Source organism: Cavia porcellus, unplaced genomic scaffold (genome assembly GCF_034190915.1).
Source record: "Cavia porcellus strain 051 isolate PalLab524CR breed Dunkin Hartley unplaced genomic scaffold, mCavPor4.1 scaffold_14, whole genome shotgun sequence".
NCBI classification, from domain to species: domain Eukaryota; kingdom Metazoa; phylum Chordata; class Mammalia; order Rodentia; family Caviidae; genus Cavia; species Cavia porcellus.
In genome coordinates this window covers 64999541-65024262 of record NW_026947497.1, presented here as the reverse complement: position 1 = coordinate 65024262, position 24722 = coordinate 64999541, and the positions used below count along the sequence as shown (strand labels likewise).

At 49.7% G+C, this 24722-nt stretch overlaps 1 protein-coding gene across 4 annotated transcripts; it reads left to right on the top strand.

Moving 5' to 3' along the window:
• Positions 1-7538: 7538 nt before the first annotated feature.
• Cdc25a (cell division cycle 25A) lies at positions 7539-24336 on the top strand. 4 transcript variants are annotated; one of them, XM_013140775.3, is made up of 15 exons: positions 7541-8211; positions 8997-9073; positions 9949-9991; positions 11316-11352; positions 11691-11789; positions 13762-13881; positions 16946-17080; positions 17394-17468; positions 18797-18952; positions 21423-21521; positions 21658-21720; positions 21808-21906; positions 22380-22510; positions 23009-23120; positions 23194-24336. In XM_013140775.3, exons 1-15 carry the CDS (start codon positions 8042-8044, stop codon positions 23332-23334), a joined length of 1557 nt encoding a protein of 518 aa, XP_012996229.1. In that variant the 5' UTR covers positions 7541-8041; the 3' UTR covers positions 23335-24336. The 4 variants fall into 4 exon arrangements, with proteins under 4 accessions (XP_012996231.1, XP_012996230.1, XP_012996229.1 ...); XM_013140773.3 differs by having other exon boundaries at positions 7542-8211; positions 11688-11789; XM_013140777.3 differs by lacking the exon at positions 13762-13881 and having other exon boundaries at positions 7539-8211.
• Positions 24337-24722: the final 386 nt, after the last annotated feature.

Sequence of the window (24722 nt, the reverse complement as noted above, 5' to 3'; positions counted from 1 at the left end):
CCTGAGCCAAGAGCTCAGTTTCCAGCATCCACCACCCCACACGGTTCGCATCCCCACCTGAACTCCACCTGGGGTCAAGTCGGTGGCAGGAGGTCCCAGAGGAGCACGGACCCTGCTTTTGAAGCAACTCCAACCATCCTCCACCCCGCACCCCATGGAGAAATTGTGTCAAAAAGGTCGTTCCCGTGCGTGGTGGCACATGCTATAATCCCAGCTCTTGAGAGGCTGAGGCAGGAGGATCACAGCATGTTTGAGGCCAACCCGGGCTATGTAGTGGGTTCAAGGTCAATCTGAACTACCTAGCAAAATCGTCTCAAAACAAAAAAGCCTAAAACAAAGCAATGAAACCAGGGGTGCTTTGCTGAGCTACACCTGCAGGCCTCGTTTTTTCTTTTTAAAACGTGATCTCTCTCAAAAAAACAAAAACAAAACAAAAAACATGATCTCTCGGGGCTGAGCACCTACTTGGCAAGCACAAGGTTCTGAGTTCAATCCCTGGTACCAACCCCCCCTCCAAAAAAAAAAAAAAAAAAAAACTAAAACATATCTTCTAAATTGCTCAAATCAGCCTAGAATTTGCAGTCCTCCTGCCTCAGCCTCGGACCTGGAGCAGCAAGATCACTGGCATGTACCCACACCCCGTGCTAAGAGACCTTTTTTAAACCCATCACCCTGGAGATAACATTCAAATGCTTGGATTTCTTTCACTGCACAGACCCAGATTTTCGGTAAGCCAGGCTGCAGGCCACAGCCTGGCCAAGACTGCTCTGTTCCCCACTTGCCAGGTCAGTGGGGAAGCTGAGGTAGCTCTGCCCTGCCTGGCTTTCATCCCGCCCCAACAAGCGCTGCAGTAGCTCCAGCCCACACTTGGAAGAACCTGAGAATGAAGTCCTGAAGGCCAAGACACGCACCTCCTATCCTCCTCCTTTCTCCAGTACTAAGGGCCCGCCCCCACTGATTTATGTCCCAGGCCCTTTTGTTGTTTGTTTGGTTTGGTTTTTGGAGATAGGGCCTCTCTGTGTAGCCCAGGCTGGCCTTAACTCATGGCTGTCCCCTGCCTCAGCCTGGGGTCACAGGTGTGCAAGCTGCCATCAGCCCTGTGGTGCAGCTGTGAAGCATGCTGTCCCGTTCTGTAGCTGCCCCCTCCCCCAGTGTGACTTCCCTGGTGGCCAGTGCCCTCTCCACCACTGCCCCTCTGGTTTCTTCCCCAGCTGCAGCTTTTTGGGGGCCTTCTCAGTGCTGGTATCCCCCCGGACCCAGGTTCCTGCACCCCTCTGCATAGCCTTGGTCTGCTCACTCACTAACTCTTCTACTCAGACATTGCCCATCTGGTCCCTCCTGAGCGGGGCCACTTCTGGGGGAGGCTGAGGCAGGAGGATTGCGGTTTCAAGGCCAGCCTGGGTACACAGTGAGTCTGAGGTCAGCTTGTTTCAAAACAAAACATCAAAAAAAAAAAAAAAACTGTCCAAGGAAGAGACAAGAGAGTCTGTGGTTTTTTTGTTTTTGTTTTTGTTTTTTGTACTGGGAATCAAACTCACGACCTCACACTTGCCAGGCAGGCACTTGTGCCCCTGAACTAAATCCCCAGCCCTACTAGTTCTTTATTTTCAAAAAACACCCCCTGATTCAGAGGCCTCACTTGGTGGCAGAATGTATATATAGCATGCATGAAGGACTGAGTTCAGGCCCGGTGCACATACACACACAGAACTACCTGGGAGACAGACTGACAGACAGACAGACAGACTTATCTGCTGATATGAACCATTCCAAAACATGCGATATAAAAACAATTAAAGTTCACCATACTGACTCTGGTGGTAGAAAATAAATAAATAAATAAGTTTAAAACTGGGTGTGGTGGTCCACACCTGTAATCTCAGCACTCTGGAAATTGAGGTAGGAGAATAGTTTCCAGTTCAAGACCAGCCTGGGCTACAAAGTTCATAGTCGAGGCTGGGGATTTAGCTCAGCGGCATAAGCACCTGCCTTGCAAGCAGGCAGTCGTGAGTCGCGAGTTCGATCCCTGGTACCAATAAAAACAAAAAAGACGAAAAAAAAAAAAACAAAGTTCATAGTCATCCTGGACTACATAGTGAGACCCTCTCTCAAAAAAAAAAAAAAAAAAAAAGCAGGACTCAGCAGCGCCTTAAGCATCTGCCTGGCAAGCCCAAGGTGCTGAGTTCAATTTCCAGTACTAAAAAAAAAAAACTAAGGGGCTGGAGATTTAGCTCAGCGGCATAAGCACCTGCCTTGCAAGCAGGCGGTTGTGAGTTCGATCTCTGGTACCAGAAAAAAGAAAAAAAATAAATAAAAACTAAATACAAGCAGGCATGGTAGCACCCTTGAAATCACTGATCCCAGCACTCGGGGAGGCTGAAACAGAAAGAAGTTTGAAGTCAGCCTGGACTACATAGTAAGTTCACAGCCAGTCTGAACTACACAGTGAGCTCCTGTCTCAAAAGGACAGTATCTAAGATGAACTATTTTGTGAAAAAAAAAGTGTGCATAGGAGAATCTGTACATGGGTCCTAGCATCCTATAGTTAGTGCCTCTAGGAGAAACCAAAAGACCAGCCATCACTTTCAGAGAGGAAAGCAAGGTATCTGGGGGTGAGGAGGAAAAAGAGAGCTTTTTTTGTGTGTTCCTAACACAAACCTTCTGACTTTTTTTTTTTTTTTGCTGGTACCGTAAATTGAACTCACAACCTCAAACTTGCCATGCAGATGCTTGTGCTGCTGAGCTCAATCCCCAGTCTTTTTGATCTTTTATTACTCAGAAAGGTTCATTTTTATTTAGCTTTTTTTTTTTTTTTTGATAGGTTCTCACTATGCAGTTCAGGCTGGTCTTCAGCTCATGGTGATCCTCCTGCCTCAGCCTCCAGAGTGCTGGGATTACAGCACACCAGGACTTTTAGCTTTCTCACTCTGTGCTTGTGCTTTCAACACTTTCACAATGCTTTTTTAGTGCTTTCCCAGGCTTCTCAGTACAAAGGGTAACAGTTCTGTCTCCTTTGGCTCCTACAGCCTAGTTAGGTTAAAGGTTGTGAGGGACTAGAAGAGCAAAAAAGAAGTTGTTTGTTTTGTTTTTTCCTATTTTAGGCCATTTTTAGTTTCACTTAATTTTTTTTTTTTTTTTTTGTACTGGGGATTGCTTATGACCTTGTACTTGCCAGGCAGACGCTTACACCACTGAGCTAGATCCCCGGCCCAGTTTCACTTGAATTTGTACAGAAGAAGAAAGGAGGAGGAGGAGGAGGCAGGAGGAGGAGAAGAAGAAGAAGAAGAAGAAGAAGAAGAAGAAGAAGAAGAAGAAGAAGAAGAAAGAAGAAGAAGAAGAAGAACAAGAAGAACAAGAAGAAGAAGAACAAGAAGCAGCAGCAGCAGCAGCAGCAGCAGCAACGTGACCAAGCTTGGTGGTGCACGCCTGTAATCCCAGCACTCGGGAGGCTGAGACAAGAGGATTGTCGCTGAGTTAGATGCCAGCTGAGTCCACAAAATAAGTTTGAAGGCCAGCATGAACTGCATAGTGAAACTATGTCTCAGAGAAGGGGAAAAAGAGGAGGAGGAGGAGGAGGAGGAAGAAGAGGAAGAAGAAGAAGAAGAAGAAGAAGAAGAAGAAGAAGAAGAAGAAGAAGAAGAAGCAACAAAGATCCTCACAAAAGTCCAGGCTCCAGGATGAGCATGGGGTAGAGTAGAGTCTGGGCCCCTTCTAATCTAGAACAGTGGCCACACAGCCCCAGGGCAGCTCCTGCCCTGTGCAAAAGCTCTGCTCTTCTGGCTTCCCGCGTGGGTCACATTGAGCCCCTGCAGCTGCCTCCCCAACCACGCAGAATAAACCCAACCCGCTGCATGCGGCTGAGGGGAGAAGCACAAACTTTGGATCAGAAGAGGAACATTTCTTTCCTTAGAGAAAACAAGACTTACACCTTGAGAGGATCCAGGGACAGAAAGGGCTTTTTTTTTTTGTCTTTTTCATTTTTATCAGTACTGGGGATCGAACTCACGACTGCCTGCTAGCAAGGCAGGTGCTTATGCCGCTGAGCTAAATCCCCAGCCCCCAGAAAGGGGGTTTTGACCTTTTTATTTAAGCAGACGGTATTTCTTGCCAGGAATGGTGGCCCTCACCTGTGATCCTGGCATTTGATGATCCTGAATTCTAGCGGACATAAATCAATTTAGTGAGCCACTAAATAAAACAAAACAGGGTTGGGGGTGTAGCTCAGGCAAAGGCTCTGGGTTCAGTCTCTACTTCTGCAGAGAGAAAGGAACACAGAGACAGAGAGAACATGAGAATCAGTCTGAGCTGGTATGTTAGGAAATCTCCCAGGAAGTGGCCAGGAGGATGCTTTGGGAGGCAGTAAAGATGGGCAGAGCCTGGAGGTGGGGCCTTTCTCCCTAAACCAAAGGCCAAGACACAGTTGCATCTCCAAGTCCCTTATTTTATTATTTTTTCAAATTTTTTTTTTCTTTTGTCTTTTTGCCTTTTTATCAGTACCCGGGATTGAACTCACGACTGCCTTCTTGCAAGGCAGGTGCTTATGCCGCTGAGCTAAATCCCCAGCCCCCATTTTTTTTTTTTTTAAAGACAGGGCCTTACTGTGCAATTCAGGCTGGACATGAACTCACTTTGTAGCCCAGGCTGGCCTGAAGCTCCAAGTAATCCTCCTGCCTCAGCCTCCTGAGTGCTGGGACTATAGGTGTATGCCACAATGCCTGATTCTTTGAGACAAAGTCTTTCTAAATTGCCCAGGTAGGATTCAGATTTGTGCTGGAAAGAGGAAAAGGCACGATGCCTACCCTTCTGAGGTAGGTAGGGACTTGCCCTGACTTGTCCATAGCTTCATAAGTCACAAAGACAGCTCTAAACCTGTGGCAACCAGAGGGCAAATGAGAACAGGGATTCCTATATCAGCCAGGGTGAGAGAGCAATGCTTCCCTGGGAAGGGGAAGAAGGGAGCAGGGGTGAAGTTGGCTGGATGGGGTGAGCTGGGCTCCTCACGAACCCTCTGGCAAGTCGTTAGGCTTAGTAGAAACAGAATGAACTTGCCCTAAAGCAGATCATGACCACATCTCACAGTCCAGGGCTCTTTCCTCTCCTATGTGGCTGCAGCTTGCAGGGCTCTGAAGAGGCCTAATTAGGGGGACAAGCACTTGGTTAAAGTACTACATTTCTTTTACTTCCTCTTGGCAGCTAAAGACAGTCCTGGAACCAAAGGTCACCACCCTTGACCCTTCAGTAGACAGCGGCGCAAATGCAGCTGGGGGCTGAGCTTGTTGGGGTCTACCTGATCCCCAGCACTAAAACAAGAACAGGTCAAAACCCACTTTTCTGCTCAGGGGTTCAAACCCTTGGGGGTCTCGCACACTAAGGGACACTCTTAACGCTAGCCTCTGCTCCCAGCTCCAGCCAAGCCTTAAAACAAAACAAAACTGATTGTCTGACCCTGATTTTTATTCTAATCCTTGGATTTGGGAAACAGTTCTGTTTGGTAATCATGTGGGTGAAGGTGAGGGCCTTCAGGGTTTGGGTTGGTCAGCCTTATTGTTTGCGTTTCCTCATGGCTACTCTGTTTTCCCCAGGAATGGGAATTGAACCCAGGGCTTCCCCACTGACCTACAGCCCGCCCCAGGCCTGTTTTGAGACAGGGGCTAGCCAAATTAACTGCCCACACTGGTCTCAGACATTCCATAGCTACACTGCTATCTGTTTCCCAGAGTGTTGAGATTACAAGTAAGCACCACACCCAGCTTTTGTGGTGTTTTTTGTTTTTGCTCTTGAAAAAGAGAAAAAGCAGGATTTTGCTATGCAGTAGAAACTGATTCTGAATTACAGATATTAAGCTTCCTGACTTTGGAGATAGCAGGTGTTATTCCACATGGCTAGCATCAATGTGGTATTTTCATAAATGTACATGACATACTTTGATCATATCCATCCCCCTATTCCCCTCCCTTACACCCTCTTCTATCCTAATTCCCTTCCTCTTTTCTTTCTTTCTGAGACTGTGTAGTTCAGGCTAGCCTCAAAAGCACTATCTAGTCCAGACTGCCCTTGATTTCTGGATCTGCTCACTTCAGCCTCCTGAGTGCTGGGATTACATGTGTGTGCCTAGACTGATTATATTTCCTAAAGCTGCATTTATTTTATATTACTTATATAATACAAAGTTTAAAAGCAAAGTTCTTGAAAGAAACATTTCATGGTAACCCTTAGGAGAGATAATGATCTTAACTCTACAGATATATATATATATTTTTTAACTCTACAGATACTTGAAACTTCCTAAAATAAATATCTATTCTTTCAGTACTCTGGGAGGCTGACAGGGGAGGATCAGAAGTTCCAGCTCAGTCTGCACAATTTATGGACTTAGTGAGACCCTGTCTCAAATAAAAAATAAAAGGATGAGTATGTAGCTCAGTGCAAAGGCCCTGGTTTCAGCCCGCAGTACTGGGGTAGACTACACTCTGAGAAGTGTATGTTTGCTCTAAAAATGCTGCCCATAGTCAAGTCCTTACACAGGCTGGTTACTGAACCTGCACTTTTCTTCCACAATTATTCTAAGAGCCACTGCTAGTCTGCTAGTGCAGGAGCTATAGAAAATAACCTCTAAAACAGGGATGAGACCCTTTTTTGAATTGTAAGGATGAAATGAATTAACACCGATAACTAACTTACTTGGAACACTAGATCCTAAGAGCCCTAGGAGTGTCCGGGGGTGAAAAGGAACAGAAAAGATGGAAAAGAAGGAAAAGAGCCTGCTATTTATTTATTTATTTTTGAGACAGGGTAACACTCAAGGTTCAGGCTGGCCTTGAGCTATGTAGTGAACTAATGAAAATCCTCCTATCTCAGGCTCTGGAGTGCTAGGGCTACAGGTATGCACCACCAAACCTGGCTTCTGGGAGCATACAGTAAACAGCAAAGAACGCTGAGACTCCTGGCACAGGCCACATTGTAGGACTCAAGGCTACCTCTGGCAGATGGCAGAGCCTGCAGGGCAGGGTGTAGTAAAAACTCCAGAATTAGCAGAATGCAGGGGTGCATGCCGTATTCCCAGCATTTCCGGAGGCCGAAATAGGAGAATCGTTAAATTCAAGTCCTGCCTGGGCAATTTCGTAAGACTCTGACTCAAAATTACAAAAATTAAAATTAAAAAAAGGGACTGGTAATGTAACTCAGTGGTGGGACTGCGCCCATGGGTTTGATCCCCCGCACTATCAAAAACCTAAAAAAAAAACCTTCAGAAATGGGCCGGGGAGGTCATGATTCACAGTACTGCAACGGCTAGCGTCAGAGCCCAGGCTATATCCCACTATCTCCTCTAAGATCCATGTCGCGAGAAAGTTGCAGCGGACTAACGGCGGTGGAAACTACATTTCCCAGACTGCAACTGGGCACGCCACATTCCGCCTTGCCCTGCGCCGCGCCAAGTCCTGCTGGAAGTCTCATTGACTTCGGGGCCCCTCTCAAATCCGCCCCTTCCCCTCTTTCTTGTAGGTCCTGCCCCTTTGCTGGGCGGATGACCTAGCTGAGGCCCAGGAGCTGCTTCCTTCTTCTCTCTCATTGGCCTAGTCTAGCTGTCATTCGACAGAGAGGCAGAGAAGTTGCTTTCTGATTGGTGAATGCCGTTTGGCGCCAACTAGGATAGGGGGGCGGGCAGCGGCGGACCCTTGGAAGCAGCTAATACCGCGAAAAGCCACTTGGGCTGCAGAGTAGGAAGGTGAAGGTCGGCAAGTTTCCCTCCGATTCGGCACAGGAGCAAAAGAGTGAGAAACGTGGAGAGAGTGAGGGGGTCGCTTCGGGGGTCTCTCCCGCTCCCCTTCTGCACCAGCCACACTTGTTTAGATTTAGTCTTCGGGTTCCTGCCGCCCGCCCACCTGGCCTCGCGGGGTGAGAGCCGCGCCCTGAGCTTGCGGCTGGATCCCCGCCCGCGCCGCCTGCCCGCGGCCGCTGCGTCCCGGAACCGCGGGGTCGCGTTGAACTTTGAGCCACAGACGCGGAGGACGGAGCGGGAACCTGGGAGGCCGGCGCCGCCATGGAGCTGGGCCCAGAGCCCCCGCACCGCCGCCGCCTGCTTTTCGCTGGCAGCCCCTCTCCTGTGTCGCCCGGGGCCGCCCGGCCGCTGTTGAGCGCGCCAGCGGCCGGGGGGCTGTCGCCTGTCACCACCCTGGCGGTCACCATCGACAGGCTGCAGGCCCTGGGCAGGTAATGGGTCCGGGGAGCCGCGGCGGGATGGCGAGGTCGCCCTGGGCACCGTGCTGACCGAGGTGGGGGCTTCCGCTTGAGTCAGGCCCAGGGAGGACTCCGTGTGTCGCCTTGTCCCCTCTCCGCTCGTTTGTGCCCTCGTCCCTGTCCAGGCAGCTCCTGGCCATTGCCGCACTTTCCCCCGCTGAGCCACGCAGGACCGTGGTTTCCCGGAGTTTTGTTCCTGCCCAACAGAGGGGCCGGCGTTTTCTCTCCCGGATCTTTGTGGCTCCTCGTGTTTCCGATGTCCACTTCTCCATGACCCGAAGTCTAGAGCCCACCCCCGCCCCATGCTGGAAATCTCCCTGGACTGCTTGCAGCCTAAAAGGGCACCCCACAGTGTGTCCAAGGGCGTTATCAGCATAAGCGCCTGCCTTGCAAGGGCGCTGCTTTCTTGCGATCTTGGGCATCTTATTTTCTGACACCAAGTGTGGTCTGTTTCCCAACCTCTGAAAAGTGAGGCATCCCATCTTGTATGCCTTCTGCTCCTTCCAGCTCTGCACCTCGAGTGTGGGCTCTCAAAGAGCACCCCAACAATGGACATCTTCACTGCGTCCCTGTGGCCACCCACACCTTTCTTGACTTGAGGGCCAGCTAGGTGTTGGGGTGGCAAATTGGGGTCAGTGGCCTGGCAGGAAGGTTAGGGTGGTTCTGACTGCCTGGCTGTTCTACGGCTCACCTCCTGCGTATGATCTTTACTTGTGTCCTGGTGATCACTCACATGGCGATATTCCTCTTGGTTTCAGTGAGTGTGAGCAGCCGCTGGAGGTGAAAAACAGCAGCAGTCTGCAGAGAATGGGCTCCTCTGAATCAACTGACTCAGGTATTTTTGGTTTTTAGAGATAGGGTCTTGCTGTGTAGTCACTAGCCCAGGCTGGCCTCCATCCTCCTGCCTTTGCTTCCTGAGTGCTTGGATTACTGGATTGTGACATTACCTGGTTTCAGGTATCCTTTTAGTCTAAACCCACGTGTCTGCCATGCGGACAGCAGTACCAGGAACTTTTCTTGTAACGTTCCTTCACCCAAGAACTATAAGTGGTGCTCAGAATCTTAATGGGGTAAAATGAGGATCAGATCATCAGAAGTGTAATAAAATCATTTCAGTGATCCTGGCATGCAGGAAATGTGCTCACTCTGCTTTATGAGTTCATGTGCACGGGTGCAGCGTTTAGAACACAAGTTGGGGAACTGCCAAAAACAGAAGTCCTAAAATGTAGTTAGTATGTACAGGGCTTTCTCTAGGGGTATAATAGGGATGGACTGAACCCAGGGATGCTATCACTGAGCTACATTCTCAACCCTTTCTGTGTTTTTATTTTTTCCCTTTGTCTTTTTGAGACAGGGTTTTACACTCTGCACTTCAGGCTGACCTTGAAGTCACTTTGTAGGCCATACTGATCTTCCTGCCTCGGCCTCCTGGGTAGCTAGGATTACAGACATGTGCCATCACCCTAGTTAATGATTGCTTTTTTGTTGTTGATACCAGGAATTGAACTTGGGCCCTTTATACTGAGCTATATCCCATCCCTTCAGAGTGACTGAATCTCACTAAGTTGGCCCACTAGGCTCAAATTTGAGATCTTCCTGCCTCAGCTTCCCAGAGTGCTGGGGTCACAGCCATGAGCCACCACACCCAGCTAATTTGTATTTGTTAACAAAGAAATAGCACTGAGCCATGGTTTTTCTTTTCCCATACAGGTTTCTGTCTGGACTCTCCTGGGCCCTTGGACAGTAAAGAAAAGTATGTGTTCACTGCTTTGGGACGTTTGTACTTCCAAGCCTTCCTTAATGTTTAAGTGAATTGTTGATGTTGTGGAGCAGAGCCCTAGTTAGCTGTTCTTAGATCCTAGAAATGTCTTGTGAATGAGTAGTTTATATTAGCAGTTTTGAGAACTTTTTCTCCTTCATGTAAGCTTTAGTTCTGGTGTTTTGGGGTCTGACCTGAACTCTACCTTCTGACATTAAAACCCTTAAGAGAATGTGTGTTTTGGATTTTTCTAAATAGGGTCTCACTATGTAGTTCAGGCCAGTGGCAATTGCCTTGCTTCAGCCTCCCAGGTGCTTTGATTACACTAAACCTGGTAAGAGAATGTATATATTTTAAGAGAACACTGGGGGGCTGGGGATTTAGCTCAGCGGCATAAGTGCCTGCCTTGCAAGCAGGCAGTCGTGAGTTCGATCCCTGTTGCCGATAAAAAAGGAAAAAGACCAAAAAAAAAAAAGAGAGAGAACACTGGGCTGGGATTGTAGCTCAGCCTCATGAGCACCTGCCTGGAAAGTGGTGAGGTCATGAGTTCTATTCCTGGTACCAAAAAAAAAAAAAGAGAGACAGAGAAAAGACTCCAAGTTTGCTTGGGTTTTTTTTGGAGACAGAATCTCATTAAATTGCCATGTTGCCTATGTTGGGCTCAAGAAATGATGTTTAGTGTTGTTAGATCTCAAAGTTTTTTGTTTTTCTTGGTTCTGGGGATTGAAGCCAATATCTTTACAATGAGCTATATACTCAGCATTTTTGGAAAAAAAAATTTTTAAGATGGGGGTCTCGGGCTGGGGATTTAGCTCAGCGGCATAAGCTCCTGCCTTGCAAGCAGGCAGTCGTGAGTTTGAGCCCTGGTACCGATGAAAAGGAAAAAGACAAAAATAAAAAAATAAGAAAAAAAAAAAAGATGGAGGTCTCACTATTTAGTTCAGGCTGGCCTTGAATTAGCAGTGATCTCCGCACTGGGATTACAGGCCTATGCCACAATCTCTCCCACCTAGGCTCCCCTTCTTTTAATTTTAAGACAGACGCTAAATTGCTCTGGCTGAGCTGAACCTCGATCGCCCCTTCAGTCTCAAGAGTGCTGGGATTCCAGGTGTGTGCCACCATGCCCCGCTCCAAGTTGGCTGTTTTACTTAGAGCCTCCCAGTTGGGTGCTTCAGGAAATCTTTTTTTCCATCCCTTGTTAAAAGGGATTTGAATCTGTTTGACTGGTCCCCAGCTTCTGAATAAACCATGTGTCTGCTAATATGAATACCTCTTGGGATGCTTTATTCTAATTATTTACCTTCTGATCTTATTCCAGCCTTGGGAATCCCCTGAGGAGAATACACTCCCTGCCTGTAAGTTAGTTCTTGGTTATTTTGAGCTAATGCCTGTTGTTTCCTGCCGAAGTTAGGAAGAGAAAGCTACTCTTATGCAGTCTTCAAAGCGCTCAGGATACTGCCTAGAGCGCTGAATAATGGCCACCTCTCTGAAGGACTTTGTCCTCTGTCAGTTTTAGCAACCAGGAAGCTTTGTACAAATGTCACTGGGGGTGGAGGCAGCAGTAACTGGCCCCTGGCTGGGAAGGGCTTGGGCCTTGTGAGATTGGGTGTCTTCCTGCCCTGCCCCGTCATGTAGGAACCTGGTGTTCGGTCCCTGTTCCCTTATGTGCTCTTCCCTTCTTTCACATCAGCAGAAGCTCCTGGGATGCAGCCCAGCTCTGAAGAGAAGCCATTCTGACTCGCTTGACCATGACATCTTTCAGCTCATTGACCAGGACGAAAACAAGGAGAATGTGAGTGGTGGCTGTGTGCTGCCCTGGGGCAGAAGAAGCCTGTGGAGAGCTTTCTGGAAGAGGTGGCCTCACAGCTTCCTTTCCTATTTAATTTTATTTTGGTTTTTGGTACCAGGGAGCAGCTCCAGGACCTTTGTGCTCAGTTACATTCTCAGCCTTTTGTTTAATGTTTTATTTTGAGACAGAGTCTCACCAAGTTGCCCAGGCTAGGTGTACATTTATAAATCCTTCTGCCCCAGGCTCCCAGAGCATTGGAACTATAGGCATGTGCCACTATGGCTGGTTTCCTTTTTATTTTTTGCAGTCCTGAGGAGTGAACCAAGGGCTTTCGCACTGAGCTACCCCTCTAGCCCTTTATTTTTCATGAGATAGGGTCTTGTTAAGTTGCTACATTATGCAGGCAGGGCTCAAACTCCAGGTCTTCTCTGAAGACCTAATATGGATGACTTTGCACCCGATAGGCGTCCAAAAAAACCAGGAAGTAAAGTGAAGTTTTCCTGTATTCCATGTTTTGTTTTGCTTTTGGAAGATATATTGTGGTACTGTGAATCTTTTTCAGGATATTTGCAATGAGTCACATCCCTGTCTGGCCCTTTTTAAAATTTTAAAACAGTCTTCCTAACTTGCCAAGGCTGGGCTCAAACCTATAAACCCTCCTGCTTCAGCCTTCCAGAGTGCTAAGATTACAGGTGTTTGCTACCGTGTCCAGTGCATATGTTTATTTTTTCCCTTCCCTATTAAAATGCTACAGTTCTCTATCCTCACAATCTTCTAATTGAGCATAAAGCCATCCTCCTCCACGGACTCTGCTGGCTGTTTAGCACCCTGGCAGAGTGAGAGTATGGTGTCTAGCCTCTGTGTACCCTCTGTGTGGAGCTAGACCGAGCCAAGGCTGATCTCTCTTTCCCAGCCTTGCCTGTCTGAGTCTGTTCTGGAGGGAGAACCAGCCACAGGTGGCCAAGAAGGAGCCTCTGCTGTCGTCCTGTCTTCTTGGGGACCTTGGGCACACTAGCCCGAAGGCCCCTTTCTTCTGTAAAGTGGGGTAGTCAGGGTGTGTTTGGTGGCTAAATACAGGCATGGTGTTTGTGGTACAGGTAACTGATATAGCTGTAGCTTCATTGAGGAACAGATTCTGAGTTGGGCATGATGGTACACACCTGTAATCCCAGCTCTTGGGAGGCCGAGGCAGGAGGATCACTGTGAGTTCAAGGCCAGCCTGGGCTCCATATTGAGTCCCTGTCTCAAAAAAAGGGAACAAATTCTTAAGCGCATAAGCGCTTCTGAACTTGAAGCAGAGTCATATCCTGTGTGTTTTGTCACACATGGTTTTGATTCAACATTGTGAGAGAATCAGCCATACTGAGTAAATCTGTAGGCTCATTGTTTGGGGGAGCACAGTCTCACCCAGTTGTTAGTTGCCTACTCAGGATTCAACCTTCCAGAGCACTGGGATTGCAGGTGTGCACTAACACTGCCACAGTGACATTTCGAGTAGGAAAACTTGTTCCCCGTGGTAGGAAACATGGAGATGTTGCCCTCAAGCAGCTGTAAATGAAGGTTGAAAGTTTTGGCAGCTCAGACACCACTGGGGAGTTCAGGGAGCCTGTGATTTATTTTATCATTCACAGTGTTTTACATTCGTGGCAGATATATGCCATGGAGAAGATGCTGCTTAGTTATTGTCACTGTCACCTCCGTGCTGGGGGGTGAAGCTGGCTCCTCAGGGGAGCTGGGCGTGCACGATGAGCTCTGACCCCAGCCCTGAGGTTGCCTTAGTGCTTCCGCGTGGACAGTGCCACAGGAGTTCTGGTGACACAGGCCCAGTGCTGAGGGCCATCAGAAACCAGCCAGTGCCTGGGGCAGCAGTGACAGGTGATCAGCACCTGTCCCCTCACTTGCCTCCCCAAGTCAGAGCTGAGACCCTCGAGTTGGTGTCGTGAACTGTGGGTGTCTCAACCGCGCTGTCTTGCAGGAAGCCTTTGAGTTTAAGAAGCCAGTGAGACCCTTGGCCCGAGGCTGCCTGCACGCCCATGGATGTGAAGAGGGCAGAGAGTTCTTCACACAGAGGCAGAACTCTGCCCCGGCTCGGATGGTACGTGCGCTGGCTTTCGCAGGGGCGCTTTCTGGTAGAGGACCAAAAAGCTTTTTTGTATTTGGTTTTTGTTTTGTTTTTTTTGTTTTTTAATTTTTTTGCTTTTGTTTGTTGGGGTTTTTTGTTTTGTTTTTGTCTTTTAGATAAGAGTCTCACTGTGTAGTTCAGTCTGGCCTCTTATAGGAATCTTCCTGCCTCAGCATCTTTAGTACAGTCATGGGCCACCACACCCAGCAAAAAAGCAGGCTTTTAACCCCAGGCTGAAGACAAGATAGTAATTCTACTCACCTTATCTAGGTTCTATATGTTTGGAAAGGAGACTCAAAACATTCTTGGCATTTTCGCAGAGAGAATCTGGAGATTCTCATCCATGGGCGTGCAGAATCTGGAGAGCACAGAGGCCAGAAGCAAGAGTGGGACCGGTTGTTAGACCTGGTCCCTATGGGAGGATGACCCACAGTGGCCCTGGGTGACACTCCCGGGGTATGTGATAGGACCCTGTCTCCTGATGAAAGTGTGCTCTTCGCAGTGCTTCTGTGTGCTGAGGTGCTTCTCAAAGCTTGATTCTACTTGGAGAGAAAACTTAGCTTTTTTAAAGGTGGTTTATTATGAACTGGTATCTCACACCTGGAATCTAAGCCCTCTGGGAGACTCAGGCAAGAGAACTGCATGCAGATTTGAGCCTCCCTGGGCCACTTAGCAATTTTAGGAGATTTTTTTATTTTTTGTTTTTGGTACCAGGAATCAAACTAGGAACCCTGGGATTGGCAGGCAGGTGCTTGTGCTGCTGAGCTACATCTCTAGCCCCACTTACCAATTTAGTACAATCCTGTCTCAAATGTTTGATTAGAAAGTATTGAAGAGTTGGGTGCTAATTCCAGCACTCTGGAGGCTGAGGCAGGAGGATTGCTGTGAGTTCAAGACCATCCTGAACTGCATAGTAAGACCCTGTCTCAAGAAGACCAAAAAAAAAAAAAAAGTATTGAAGACATGGCTTAGTCTGAAGATCCTGGACTTAACAGCCAGTACTGCAAAAAAAAGTTGTAGGCTGTTTGGCAGTTTTAAGAGTCACTTGTTTCAGCTATTTTTTTTTATTTTGTTTTTTTGTTCTCTTTTTTTTGGTACCGGAGATCAAGCTCACAACCTCGAGCTTGCCAGGTAGGCGCTTATGCCACTGAGTTAAATCCCTGGCCCTGTTTCAGCTATCTACATCCCATATTGTTCTTCTAGTTTCCTACTGCTGGTCTGCACTGGGTCAGCTGACTGTGTCTGTTTACACTGGGGAGGCCCAGCTCCAGCAAAATGACCACATTTGGTTTCTAGGTTTCACTGAGTGCTTGCATATGAAAATACACACTTCCAGGGCTGGGGATTTAACTCAGCTGCATAAGCACCTGCCTTGTGAGCAGGCGGTTGTGAGTTCGATCCCTGATACCGTAAAAAAAATATATACACTTCCAGGCCGGCTCTTGGATGGAGAACCAGGTTTATCCAGTGTTGCCATCGTGACCAGCTGTTCAGCCTCGCTGGTCTGACTTTCAGTCGAGTTAGAGGGCGTTTCTGTGTCCTTGCTTTTAGACCCCAGATTCTATCTTCTTGTAAGGGCTGCTGGCTATAGGAAGGGATGAGGTCCCACAAGACCTGGCTGTCTCCTGCTGGCCTGCAGTGAAGTCACCCACCCCTTTGCTTAGGAAGTCCCCTGGAAGGAGCAGGTGCGGCCCAGGGTGTGTTCCAGAGTCTGAAGCCAAGCTGATGGCTCCCAGGGTGGCCAGGCTCTGGGCAGGGGTTCGTGAGTAATCTGTCCAGACAGCTGGAGACATAAAGGACTGGCCTTTGTGCCACAAAGTGACAAGGACTTAAGGGTTAGTTTTAGGACTTAGAACAAAGATCACCTTGTCACTGTTTTTAGAAAAGTGTGTATTTTTAAATTTATTCTGACTTTAAAAATCTGAAATTTTTAGTGGTGTTTAGATATATATTTATGAGCGGGTTTGCGGGGAGGATTCTTCTCCCCTAAATTTTATAGACTTAAGCCAGCTGTGGTGGTGCACATCTGTAATCTCAGCACTCCGGAGGCTGAGACAAGAGGATCACCTTGAGTTTGAGGCCAGCCTGAACTGTAAAGTGAGACCCTGTCACTCCCTGCCACAAAGTTTTTTTTAGACTTTATATTACATTAGTCTTATTGAGGATTTCCCCCCAAAAAAACATAGTTTGGCATTTGTATTTCGGGAACGAGTCTCCGTCCTAGCAGATGGTATAGGGTGGAGAAGGGCTTCAGACAAGTTAGACAAGTTAGGTGTCAGACAAGTTAGGTTTGTGATTTTGGTAACTTTAAGTGTCAGTTTTCCAGAAGAAAAGGACTTGCTAGGCACAATGATGCTTTTGTGTGGTCCTGGCTACCAAGATAACCTGGAGCAGAAGGATAGGTTAAGTCCAGGAGTTCGAGGCCAGCCTGGGCAATGTGAGACCTTACCTGGAGAAAAACAAAACTGGGCATGATGGTATGCACCTCTAATCCAGTATTGTACTCTGAAGGCTGAGGCAGAGGATCACAGTGAATCCAGGTCATCTAGAATTAGAGTTGAGACCCTGTCTCAAAAAAGGGGGGGGGGGGGATATGGCCAGGGATTTATCTTAGTAGCACAAGCCACCTGCCTGGCAAGTGTGAGATCATGAATTCAATCCGCAGTACCAAAAAAAAAGTAAAGGATTAACTAAACCAGACTAAGTGGTGCATGCCAGAAACCCTACCTCTTGGGAGACTGAGGCAGAAGGATTGTTGCAACTTCAAGACCAGCCTAGGCTACAAAGTGAGTTCGAGGCAAGGAAAGAAGGTTTGGTGGCACAGCCCTGTAATTCCAGCACTGTGGGAGGCTGAGGCATTGCCCAAGTTCAAGCCCAGCCTGAGCAAGACTGCTTCAAAATAAAGGATTGGATATAACTCAGTGCAGAGGCCCTAGGTTCAGTCCTCAGGACCACAAAGAAAGATAAACTACCCTCAGCATGTTGAGGCTGAAACACAGTTAAAAGCTGAGCAGCTGTCTGTTTTGTTGTCTTTTAGCTTTCCTCAAATGAAAGAGACAGCAGTGAGCCAGGAAGTTTGGTTCCTCTTTATCTGCCCCAGTCACCCGTGACGGCCACTCTGTCTGATGAGGATGATGGCTTCATGGACCTTCTTGATGGAGAGAATCTGAAGGTACCGTGACTGTGTGTGTGTGTGTTGTGTGTTGTGTGTTGTGTGTTGTGTGTGTCTGGCCACCCCACACTGAGAGGCAGCTCCAACCCCATGGGCCTGGAGGAGTCAGGAGATCCCCATGTGCTACTTCTTACCTCGAAGCAGTGGCAGCAGATGGAAGGGCCTATGGAGACCTCGTCAGTCTTCATGGGGGACTGTCAGCTATGTCCCCTCTGGCTGTCATCTGCCTTGAGCTTTGGGAAGTGGAGGCGGGGGAGACTTTGGCCCAGTGTGTGATGCTGGGTCTCAAAGCCATTTTCCCCCCGCTCTGCAGAATGATGAGGAAACCCCATCGTGCATGGCCAGTCTCTGGACTGCTCCCCTGGTCACAAGAAGAGCCACGAATCTTGTAAGTTCCCTGCCGAGCTGAGGCTGAAGCAGCAGCAGGGCCTGGGCACCTGGGTCTGAGATCCGCCTCAGCTTCCTGCTAACTCCAGAGCCTGCATCTGCTGAGTGCCTTTCGGGTCTGTGAGCCTGGGGCTGCGGATTAGGGGTGACAGTGTATTCCTAGCTTGTGAAATCTAGGGGATTGAGAAAAAAAAACAATCTGAAGCCTTAAGCCTGAAGACCTCTTGCTTTTCTTAGATCTTTGTCGTTGTGTTCCACAGCTTAATACCTGACAGGTTCCAATAACTCACAGAATATTTACATTTTCAACTGCAAACCGTTTCCAGTCAGTATGTCCATCCCTGGGAACAAATGCTATGTACAGACACCTAGAGCTGGAGTGCTGGGATCATATTACAAATTCAGAGTACGTACTTGAGTGTACATGCAAATACAAATTGGCAGCCTTTGGGGGGTGGGTTGAGACAGGGATTCCCTGTGGTTCAAATGGACCTTACACTAACTCACTGTGTGGCCCAGATGGGCCTTGAGCTCACATCAGTCCTCCCACCTCAGTTTCCCAAGCACTGGGATTATAGAGCTACACCCAGCTGTTGGTACCTGTTAAATTGTAAACACAGAATAAATGAACTATAGTTTTAAGGGTCCTTATGGGTTTTAGTCTCGTGCATAGTTCTTAAGGAAATGAGTTGAGCCAGTACAGGTACTATTGGAGGGACTGGAGGTTTATGCTCAGTGGCACAGCACCTGCCTGGTAAGTTTGATTCCCAGTACCCCCCAACAAAAAATATTCAACCCTCTCCCTTGGGAGGCTGAGGCAGGATTGCAAATTTGAGTCCAGCCCTGCAGCTTAGGAAGTTGGTGAGACCATGTCTCTTGGTGAAGAGACTGGAGATATAATTCAACGCAAAGGTCCTGTGCTCGGTGCCCAGGACCACAAAGACTAAACAGCACTACGGGAAAGGGGGTGGCCCCTCACTTAGCATGGCATCTCTTTGCCCATGCTGCCTGCCACCATGGGTGGGTTGAGGTGGGAATTAAAGCTGCCGAGCTGCTCCAGCAGGTGCAGGGGGCACCAGAAAGCTGTGTCTTTGCCCTGCCCTCTGGCAGCCCCTCACGGCTCAGGGCTCTCGGCAGGCAGCTGAGGGGAGTAGGGAATGTGCTCCTGGGCTCAGTGCCTGTGCTGTGGCCACCAGAAGGCTGAGGTTTGCAGGCTGGGTGACATGAGAAGCAGGTACCCAGTGACCATGGACCCCTCTCTGGAGCTCTCTGCTGGCCATTCCTCCTGCATATTTTCCTGACCGCTGGTACTGTCTTTCTCTCCCAAAGGGCACTCGAGGCCAGCACTGTGATGCCTCCTCCCCATGTAGCCCCAGCATACGGCCTGTGCTGAAGAGACCAGAGCGGTGGCAGGAGGACTCGCCTCGGGGAAACATGAAGCGGAGAAGGAGTGCAGCAGGGGCCAGCCCACAGGAGACCCCAGAGGTGAGGAGAGGGCCACTTGTGATTGCCTGTGTGTGTGTATACACACATGTGTGTATTTGTTTGCTTTTGAGACAAGGTCATTATGTAGTTCAGGCTGCCTTTGAGCTCATTATGTAGCCCAGGCTGGCCTCAAGCTCAAGGCAACCCTCCTAGTCTCAGCCTCCCAAGTGCTGCGATTATATAGGCATGCACCATCACATCCAGCTAGGATGATTGTATTTCAGTGGTGGAGCACTTGCTGGTATTCTGAGCCTGAGAGTTCAGTGCCCAGCACCATAAATGTATGTATGTATGTATGTATGTATTTAAATGAGAAAAGAGGGCTGAGGCTATAGCTCAATTCAGCCTGAGACAAGGCCCTCAATTTGATTCATGATACTAAAAAAAAAATTTCACCTGTACTCAGTTGTCAAGTTCAGCATATCTAATTCTAATTTTTCCAGTTACTTAACTGCATTTGTTTTTACATACGAGCCTAGGTATTTTCTATCATGAACATCCCTGCAGAACCACAAATCTAAATCTAAACCTGGTTTCCAGATTTGTGTTTTGTTTTGTTTTTAAGACAGGGTTTTGGGGGCTGGGGATTTAGCTCAGCGGCATAAGCACCTGCCTTGCAAGCAGGTGGTCGTGAGTTCGATCCCCAGTACCGATAAAAATGAAAAAGACAAAAAAAAAAAAAAAAAAAAAAAGACAGGGTCTTACTATATACTCCAGACTGGCCTTGAACTTGCGGTGATCCTCCTGCTTCAGCTTCCCTGGTACTGGATTTACAAGCGTGGGTTACCACACCGGCCTGGTTTCTAGTTCTTATTTTTGGGGAAGTACAAGGTGTTTCAGGGCATATGTCCTGAACCCATGTTCATGGCTTGGGACTCCAGGACAAGTTGTTGGAAAGGAAGATTTGTGAGGGGCTAGAAACATGGCGTTCTACCATGGTTGTAGAGAAGTGTCAGATAAGTGTCAGTTGTACCAGGGTTGTAGGGAAGTGTCAGATAGGTGGGCACCAGGGTGACTGTACATTTTAGGTGGTTGATAGGCATTGCCATGTTAGTCCATAATCCCAGCACATGGGAGGCTGAAGCAGGAGGGTCGCTGTGAGTTGACGCCAGTATGAACTGCAAAGTAAAACCCTGTCTCAAAAAGACCAACCTGACCTATGTAATCAGATCCTGGCTCAAAAAAAATGTTAGGTACTTTGTTTTTCGCACTTCCCGGCCCCTGGAGGTTGTGAGTTCTACAAAGCCAAAGGAAAGCTGCTGATTGAAAACCTCTCCTGTCTTTTTAGTTCCTTTCCCCAGGAGCAGTCCTGTCGCTGTTAGGCATCTTTTATCCAGGGACCTGAGGATACCAAAAGACTACTTTTCCTCTTTTCCCGGGGAGAGTGAGGGCCCCAAACCCCAGGACAGGAGAGAGAACCTTTGCTAATGGCTTCACTTAGTCTTGTTGGCTACAGCAAAGCTTCTGAGGCACTAATGCATTACTGAGCTCTGCAACTTTCAAAGTTAGTGATTTGGGGCCTGGCTTGGTGTCACACTCTTGGAATCCCAGCACTCGGGAGGCTGAGGCAGGAGGATTGCCGTGAGTTCAAGGTCACCCTGGGCTATATAGTGAGAGCCTTTCTTTTTTTAAAAAAAAAAACAAAAACAAAAACTTAGATTTCTTCCTTTTCTTTTTGTCGTAAGGATTGAACCCATGGCCTTTTTCCCTGAACTACATCCCCAGCTCTTTTTATTTTGAGGGAGGGTCTTGCTCCGTTGCTTGACCCTGCAGTCTACCTTCCTTTGTCTCCCAGATTGCTAGGCTTATGGGCTGGCACCCCTGCACCTGGCTGGCATGTGCAAAAGAGGGTTCTGGGGATCGAGCCCAAGCTCTCACGCATCCTAGGCAAGCCTTGTCTACATGGCCCACATCCCCAGCCTCATGTCACTCTTTGGAAACCCTCATTAAATGAAGTGATGAATCTGGGCACCAGACAGCAGCTGCCCAACTCTGTTCCCTGATCAAAGTGGACACTGTCCCCAGGAGACAGCTGGATCTAACCGAGCCCCTCTAGAGTACAGGCTCACAGGTCCTGGGGGGCGAGAGACAGCAGTAGATGCCACCAGCACCTGCAGAGGACAGAGGCTCAGTTCTTCCATGTCCCACCTACCCTACCCAGCAACCTGCTGCAGGGTACCGGCCTTCCTAAGAAGGGACATCAGACATGCAGGCCTGCACCCAGTGTGTGGGCTGCCGCGGGAGGAGGATCGTGCATTTGAGCCCAGCCTGGGCAGCCTAGGGTTGACCCCAGGTCCTTTGCACTGAGCTGCTGCTTTTCCACACTGATTCCTCTCCCTGCCCCCGCCCCTGTCCACCCCCTTCAGCCAGATAAGGAAAACTGACCTGCTGGGTTCAGCCACAGTCTGGCGTCTTAGGAAGTTCTACCCAGAACCCTGGCCTCACTGTCTCTACCTTTGATTTATTCCAGATTCTGCGGCATTCTTTAGCCCTGGTGCCCTCCCCCAAAGGAACCATTGAGAACATCCTGGACAGTGACCCCCGGGACCTCATAGGTGACTTCTCCAAGGTACCTGCATGCCAGTACTCACTTTGGCTGAGTGACAGGCAGCCAAAGGCCCGTCGGGGCCTGCAGGCCACCTGGCCTCCAGGATCCTGCTGGCCTGGCGCACTCGGCTTCATTTTATTCTGTTTTGGTTTCTTAGGGTTATCTCTTTCATACAGTGGCAGGGAAGCATCAGGACCTGAAGTACATTTCTCCGGAGATCGTAAGTGAGCCTTTGGGGAACCTGCCCCACACAGGCTCCCAGTGTCCTTCTGCCGGCAGCACTGTCACTTCCTTCTGTCCCCCACAGATGGCATCTGTCCTGAATGGCAAGTTCGCCAGCCTCATCAAGGAGTTTGTCATCATCGACTGCCGATACCCATATGAGTATGAGGGAGGCCACATCAAGGTGGGCTTCCGGGCGCATTAGGCGGGGCACGGGTGGCAGCTATGGTCCAGGGAGACCCTGTCTCAAAACAAAGACCGCATGGTAGGGGTGACAGCCTCAGCTGCAGGACCCAAGAGGAGTGAGCATTCCTCTGCGGCGCCCGGGCTGTAGACCTCCCAGCCCGGTCTCCAAGGTCTCAATGCCACCAGGCCACCAACTTGGGGGTGGGGCCATGCGTTTCTGGGAGGAGGAGCTGGCTGTGCCGTGAATCTGCACCCAGTGAGTGTGTGAGCTTGCTAAGCGCTGTGTGTGTTTGCTGCTTGTGAAAGCCCTGGGAGTGACAGGCTCTGCCCTTGAGGGAACAGATTCAGAGGCCGGTCCTGGCTCAAGCGTGTCACATAGGGCCGCAGCACTATGAATCAGGGCCCCCAGTCACAGTGCCCTGCGTGCAGCCTGCCGGCCACGGGGCACTCAGAGACTCGGCCTTCCTGCAGGGTGCTGTGAACCTGCACATGGAGGAGGAGGTGGAGGACTTCCTGCTGAAGAAGCCCATCGTGCCCACTGACGGCCGGCGTGTCATCGTCGTGTTCCACTGCGAGTTTTCTTCTGAGAGGGGCCCTCGTATGTGAGTCCACAGCCACCTCTGATGCCCCACCACTCGGAGGCTGAGGCAGGAAGGTCATGAGCTCCCACCCACCCTGGGCAATGTAGTTGTGAGACTCCATCTCAAATAAATGAAAACAAGGCTGAGGAATGGGTGATTCCCCAACTCTTACGCACTCACCAACCAGCTCCCTTGGTGGCTGCCAACTCCCATGTAGTTTGTGGGCTGCACTTGGCCCAGTCTGGTCCTGTGGTGACAGTGGTGCCAGGCAGCTATAGGTCTGGCCTCTGCTGTGAGTCCTGCAGGTCGCACTTTAGTCCCTGCCATTGCTGCCGGCCGGGGAAGTTGGAGGGAGTGCGGGGACAGTGACAGGTTGGAGGGCCCCAGAGGACTTGGTGTCACGCAAGGCTGGGCAGCAAGGAGCCACGCACAGGGGCCAGGGCTGGTCCCTTGGAGGAGGGGCGGCCCTGCACTACCTGCTGCAGCCCTGTAGATGGGTGACCGCTGCCTCTCCCCTAGGTGCCGCTATGTGAGGGAGCGAGATCGACTAGGCAACGAGTACCCCAAGCTGCACTACCCCGAGCTGTACGTCCTCAAGGGTGGCTACAAGGAGTTCTTCCTCAAGTGCCAGGTGAGTGCACGGCCTGCCCTGCAGTGGCCTTGGCCCCAGGCCACCGCGGGGCCTGACCATGTCCCCTTCCCAGGCATACTGTGAGCCGCCCAGCTACCGGCCCATGCACCACGAGGACTTCAAGGAGGACCTGAAGAAGTTCCGCACCAAGAGTCGCACCTGGGCAGGCGAGCGCAGCAAGCGGGAGATGTACAGCCGGCTGAAGAAGCTCTGAGCCCCTTCGGTGGCCTGATGTCCCTGTGCCACCGACACCCCAGCACGTGGCCTGGAAGAGACAGCCTGGCCCATCTCAGACCCACTCTCCCGAGGGCCCAGGGCATCTGACCGGCGGTGCCCCAGCCGTTCCCCCTGAGCCATCTGCCAGGGCCTTGAAGGGCTGTGCCTGCCTGAGCAGCAGGAACCTGGCCCGGACCACTGCCTCCAGCTGACACCAAAGACACCTGAGGAGCATGCAGGGGTTTAATTTATTCAACTTCATCAATTATTTTATTTTATTTTAATTTTTTAACTCCTGGGGACTTTTACTTTATTGCTCGTTAAGTCACAGTACTGCCATTCCGGGAAGGGGTTCGGTATTAGGGGGGCCTCTGCTTTTCATTAAAGAGGAAGGGTTAGTGTGGAGCCCTGTCGGGAGGCGCTGGCCTGGGGCACCAGGGCACAAGCTAATGGCCAGGATCTCCTGGACACTTGGCCTGGGCTGTGTCTGAGTAGTGACCCTCTGAGCAGACAATGCCTCAGGTTTCAGGGCCCCAAGGGAAGGAGTGTCTTGTGTGGATCGTGTTGGGTGGGTCCCCTGTGGGTAGGATGGCTCTCCCAGACTGTGTCTCAAAGTGACACTTGGGTTTATCATGTTTCAATTGGAGGGGGAGGGATGGATTGGCACCAGTTCCCCCTCGTCTAGCCCTGTGGAAGCGAGGTGTCCACTGCTGCCCGCCTCGACAGGTCCCCACAGCATCGCACCCCAGCCTCCTATCACTGTCCTGAAGTGGTGACACTGGAGGTGGTGGCAGCGGCGACGGGTTTCCTTCAGATCTGGCTGTAAAAGAATCTTGTTGAGAAATAGGTGGGGGGTGGGAGGGAAAGGGCCTGTCCCTGTCCCCGCCATAGCCTGGGGGGCTCTAGTCTCCCTGGCAGGGACTCCGTTGGTTGCACTCAGCCTCTCTTAGCTGTTGTGACCAACTGTCAGGCTCTGAAAATAAATGTGACCTTGAACCCATGCCCTCTGCCTGCTTCTTGGTGAGCTCAGGGATTGTTTCCCTTAAACTTCTGGGACTCCACTAAGAGCGTGTGCATGCCTGGCATCTCCACACCTAGCTCAGGGCCCATTTTAATCATAACAAAATGCTTAGCAAGACTTTCCAAAAAAAAAGGAAAGCCAGGGATTTTTCTCAGCAGCATAATGCCTGCTTGGCAAGTGCAATCCCTGGTGAGTTCAATCCCTGGTACAAAAGTAAAGTGGTGTTCTGCTGTTACCAAAGCACTTGGGAGTCTGAGGCAGAAAGCTTGTTGATAGCTAGCCTGGGCTACACCATGAGACCCTAAGTAGGTGTACCGACCGTTTCTGCTGATGCACAGCATTCTGGCTGATATCCCTGCTTCCCA

Coding starts and splice junctions, on each gene's coding strand:
- Cdc25a (XM_013140773.3), top strand. CDS start 8,042: ATGGAGCTGGGCCCAGAGCCCCCGCACCGCCGCCGCCTGCTTTTCGCT. Junction 9,074..9,948: donor CTCTGAATCAACTGACTCAG/GTATTTTTGGTT, acceptor TTTCCCATACAG/GTTTCTGTCTGGACTCTCCT. Junction 17,469..18,796: donor CAAGAAGAGCCACGAATCTT/GTAAGTTCCCTG, acceptor TCTCTCCCAAAG/GGCACTCGAGGCCAGCACTG.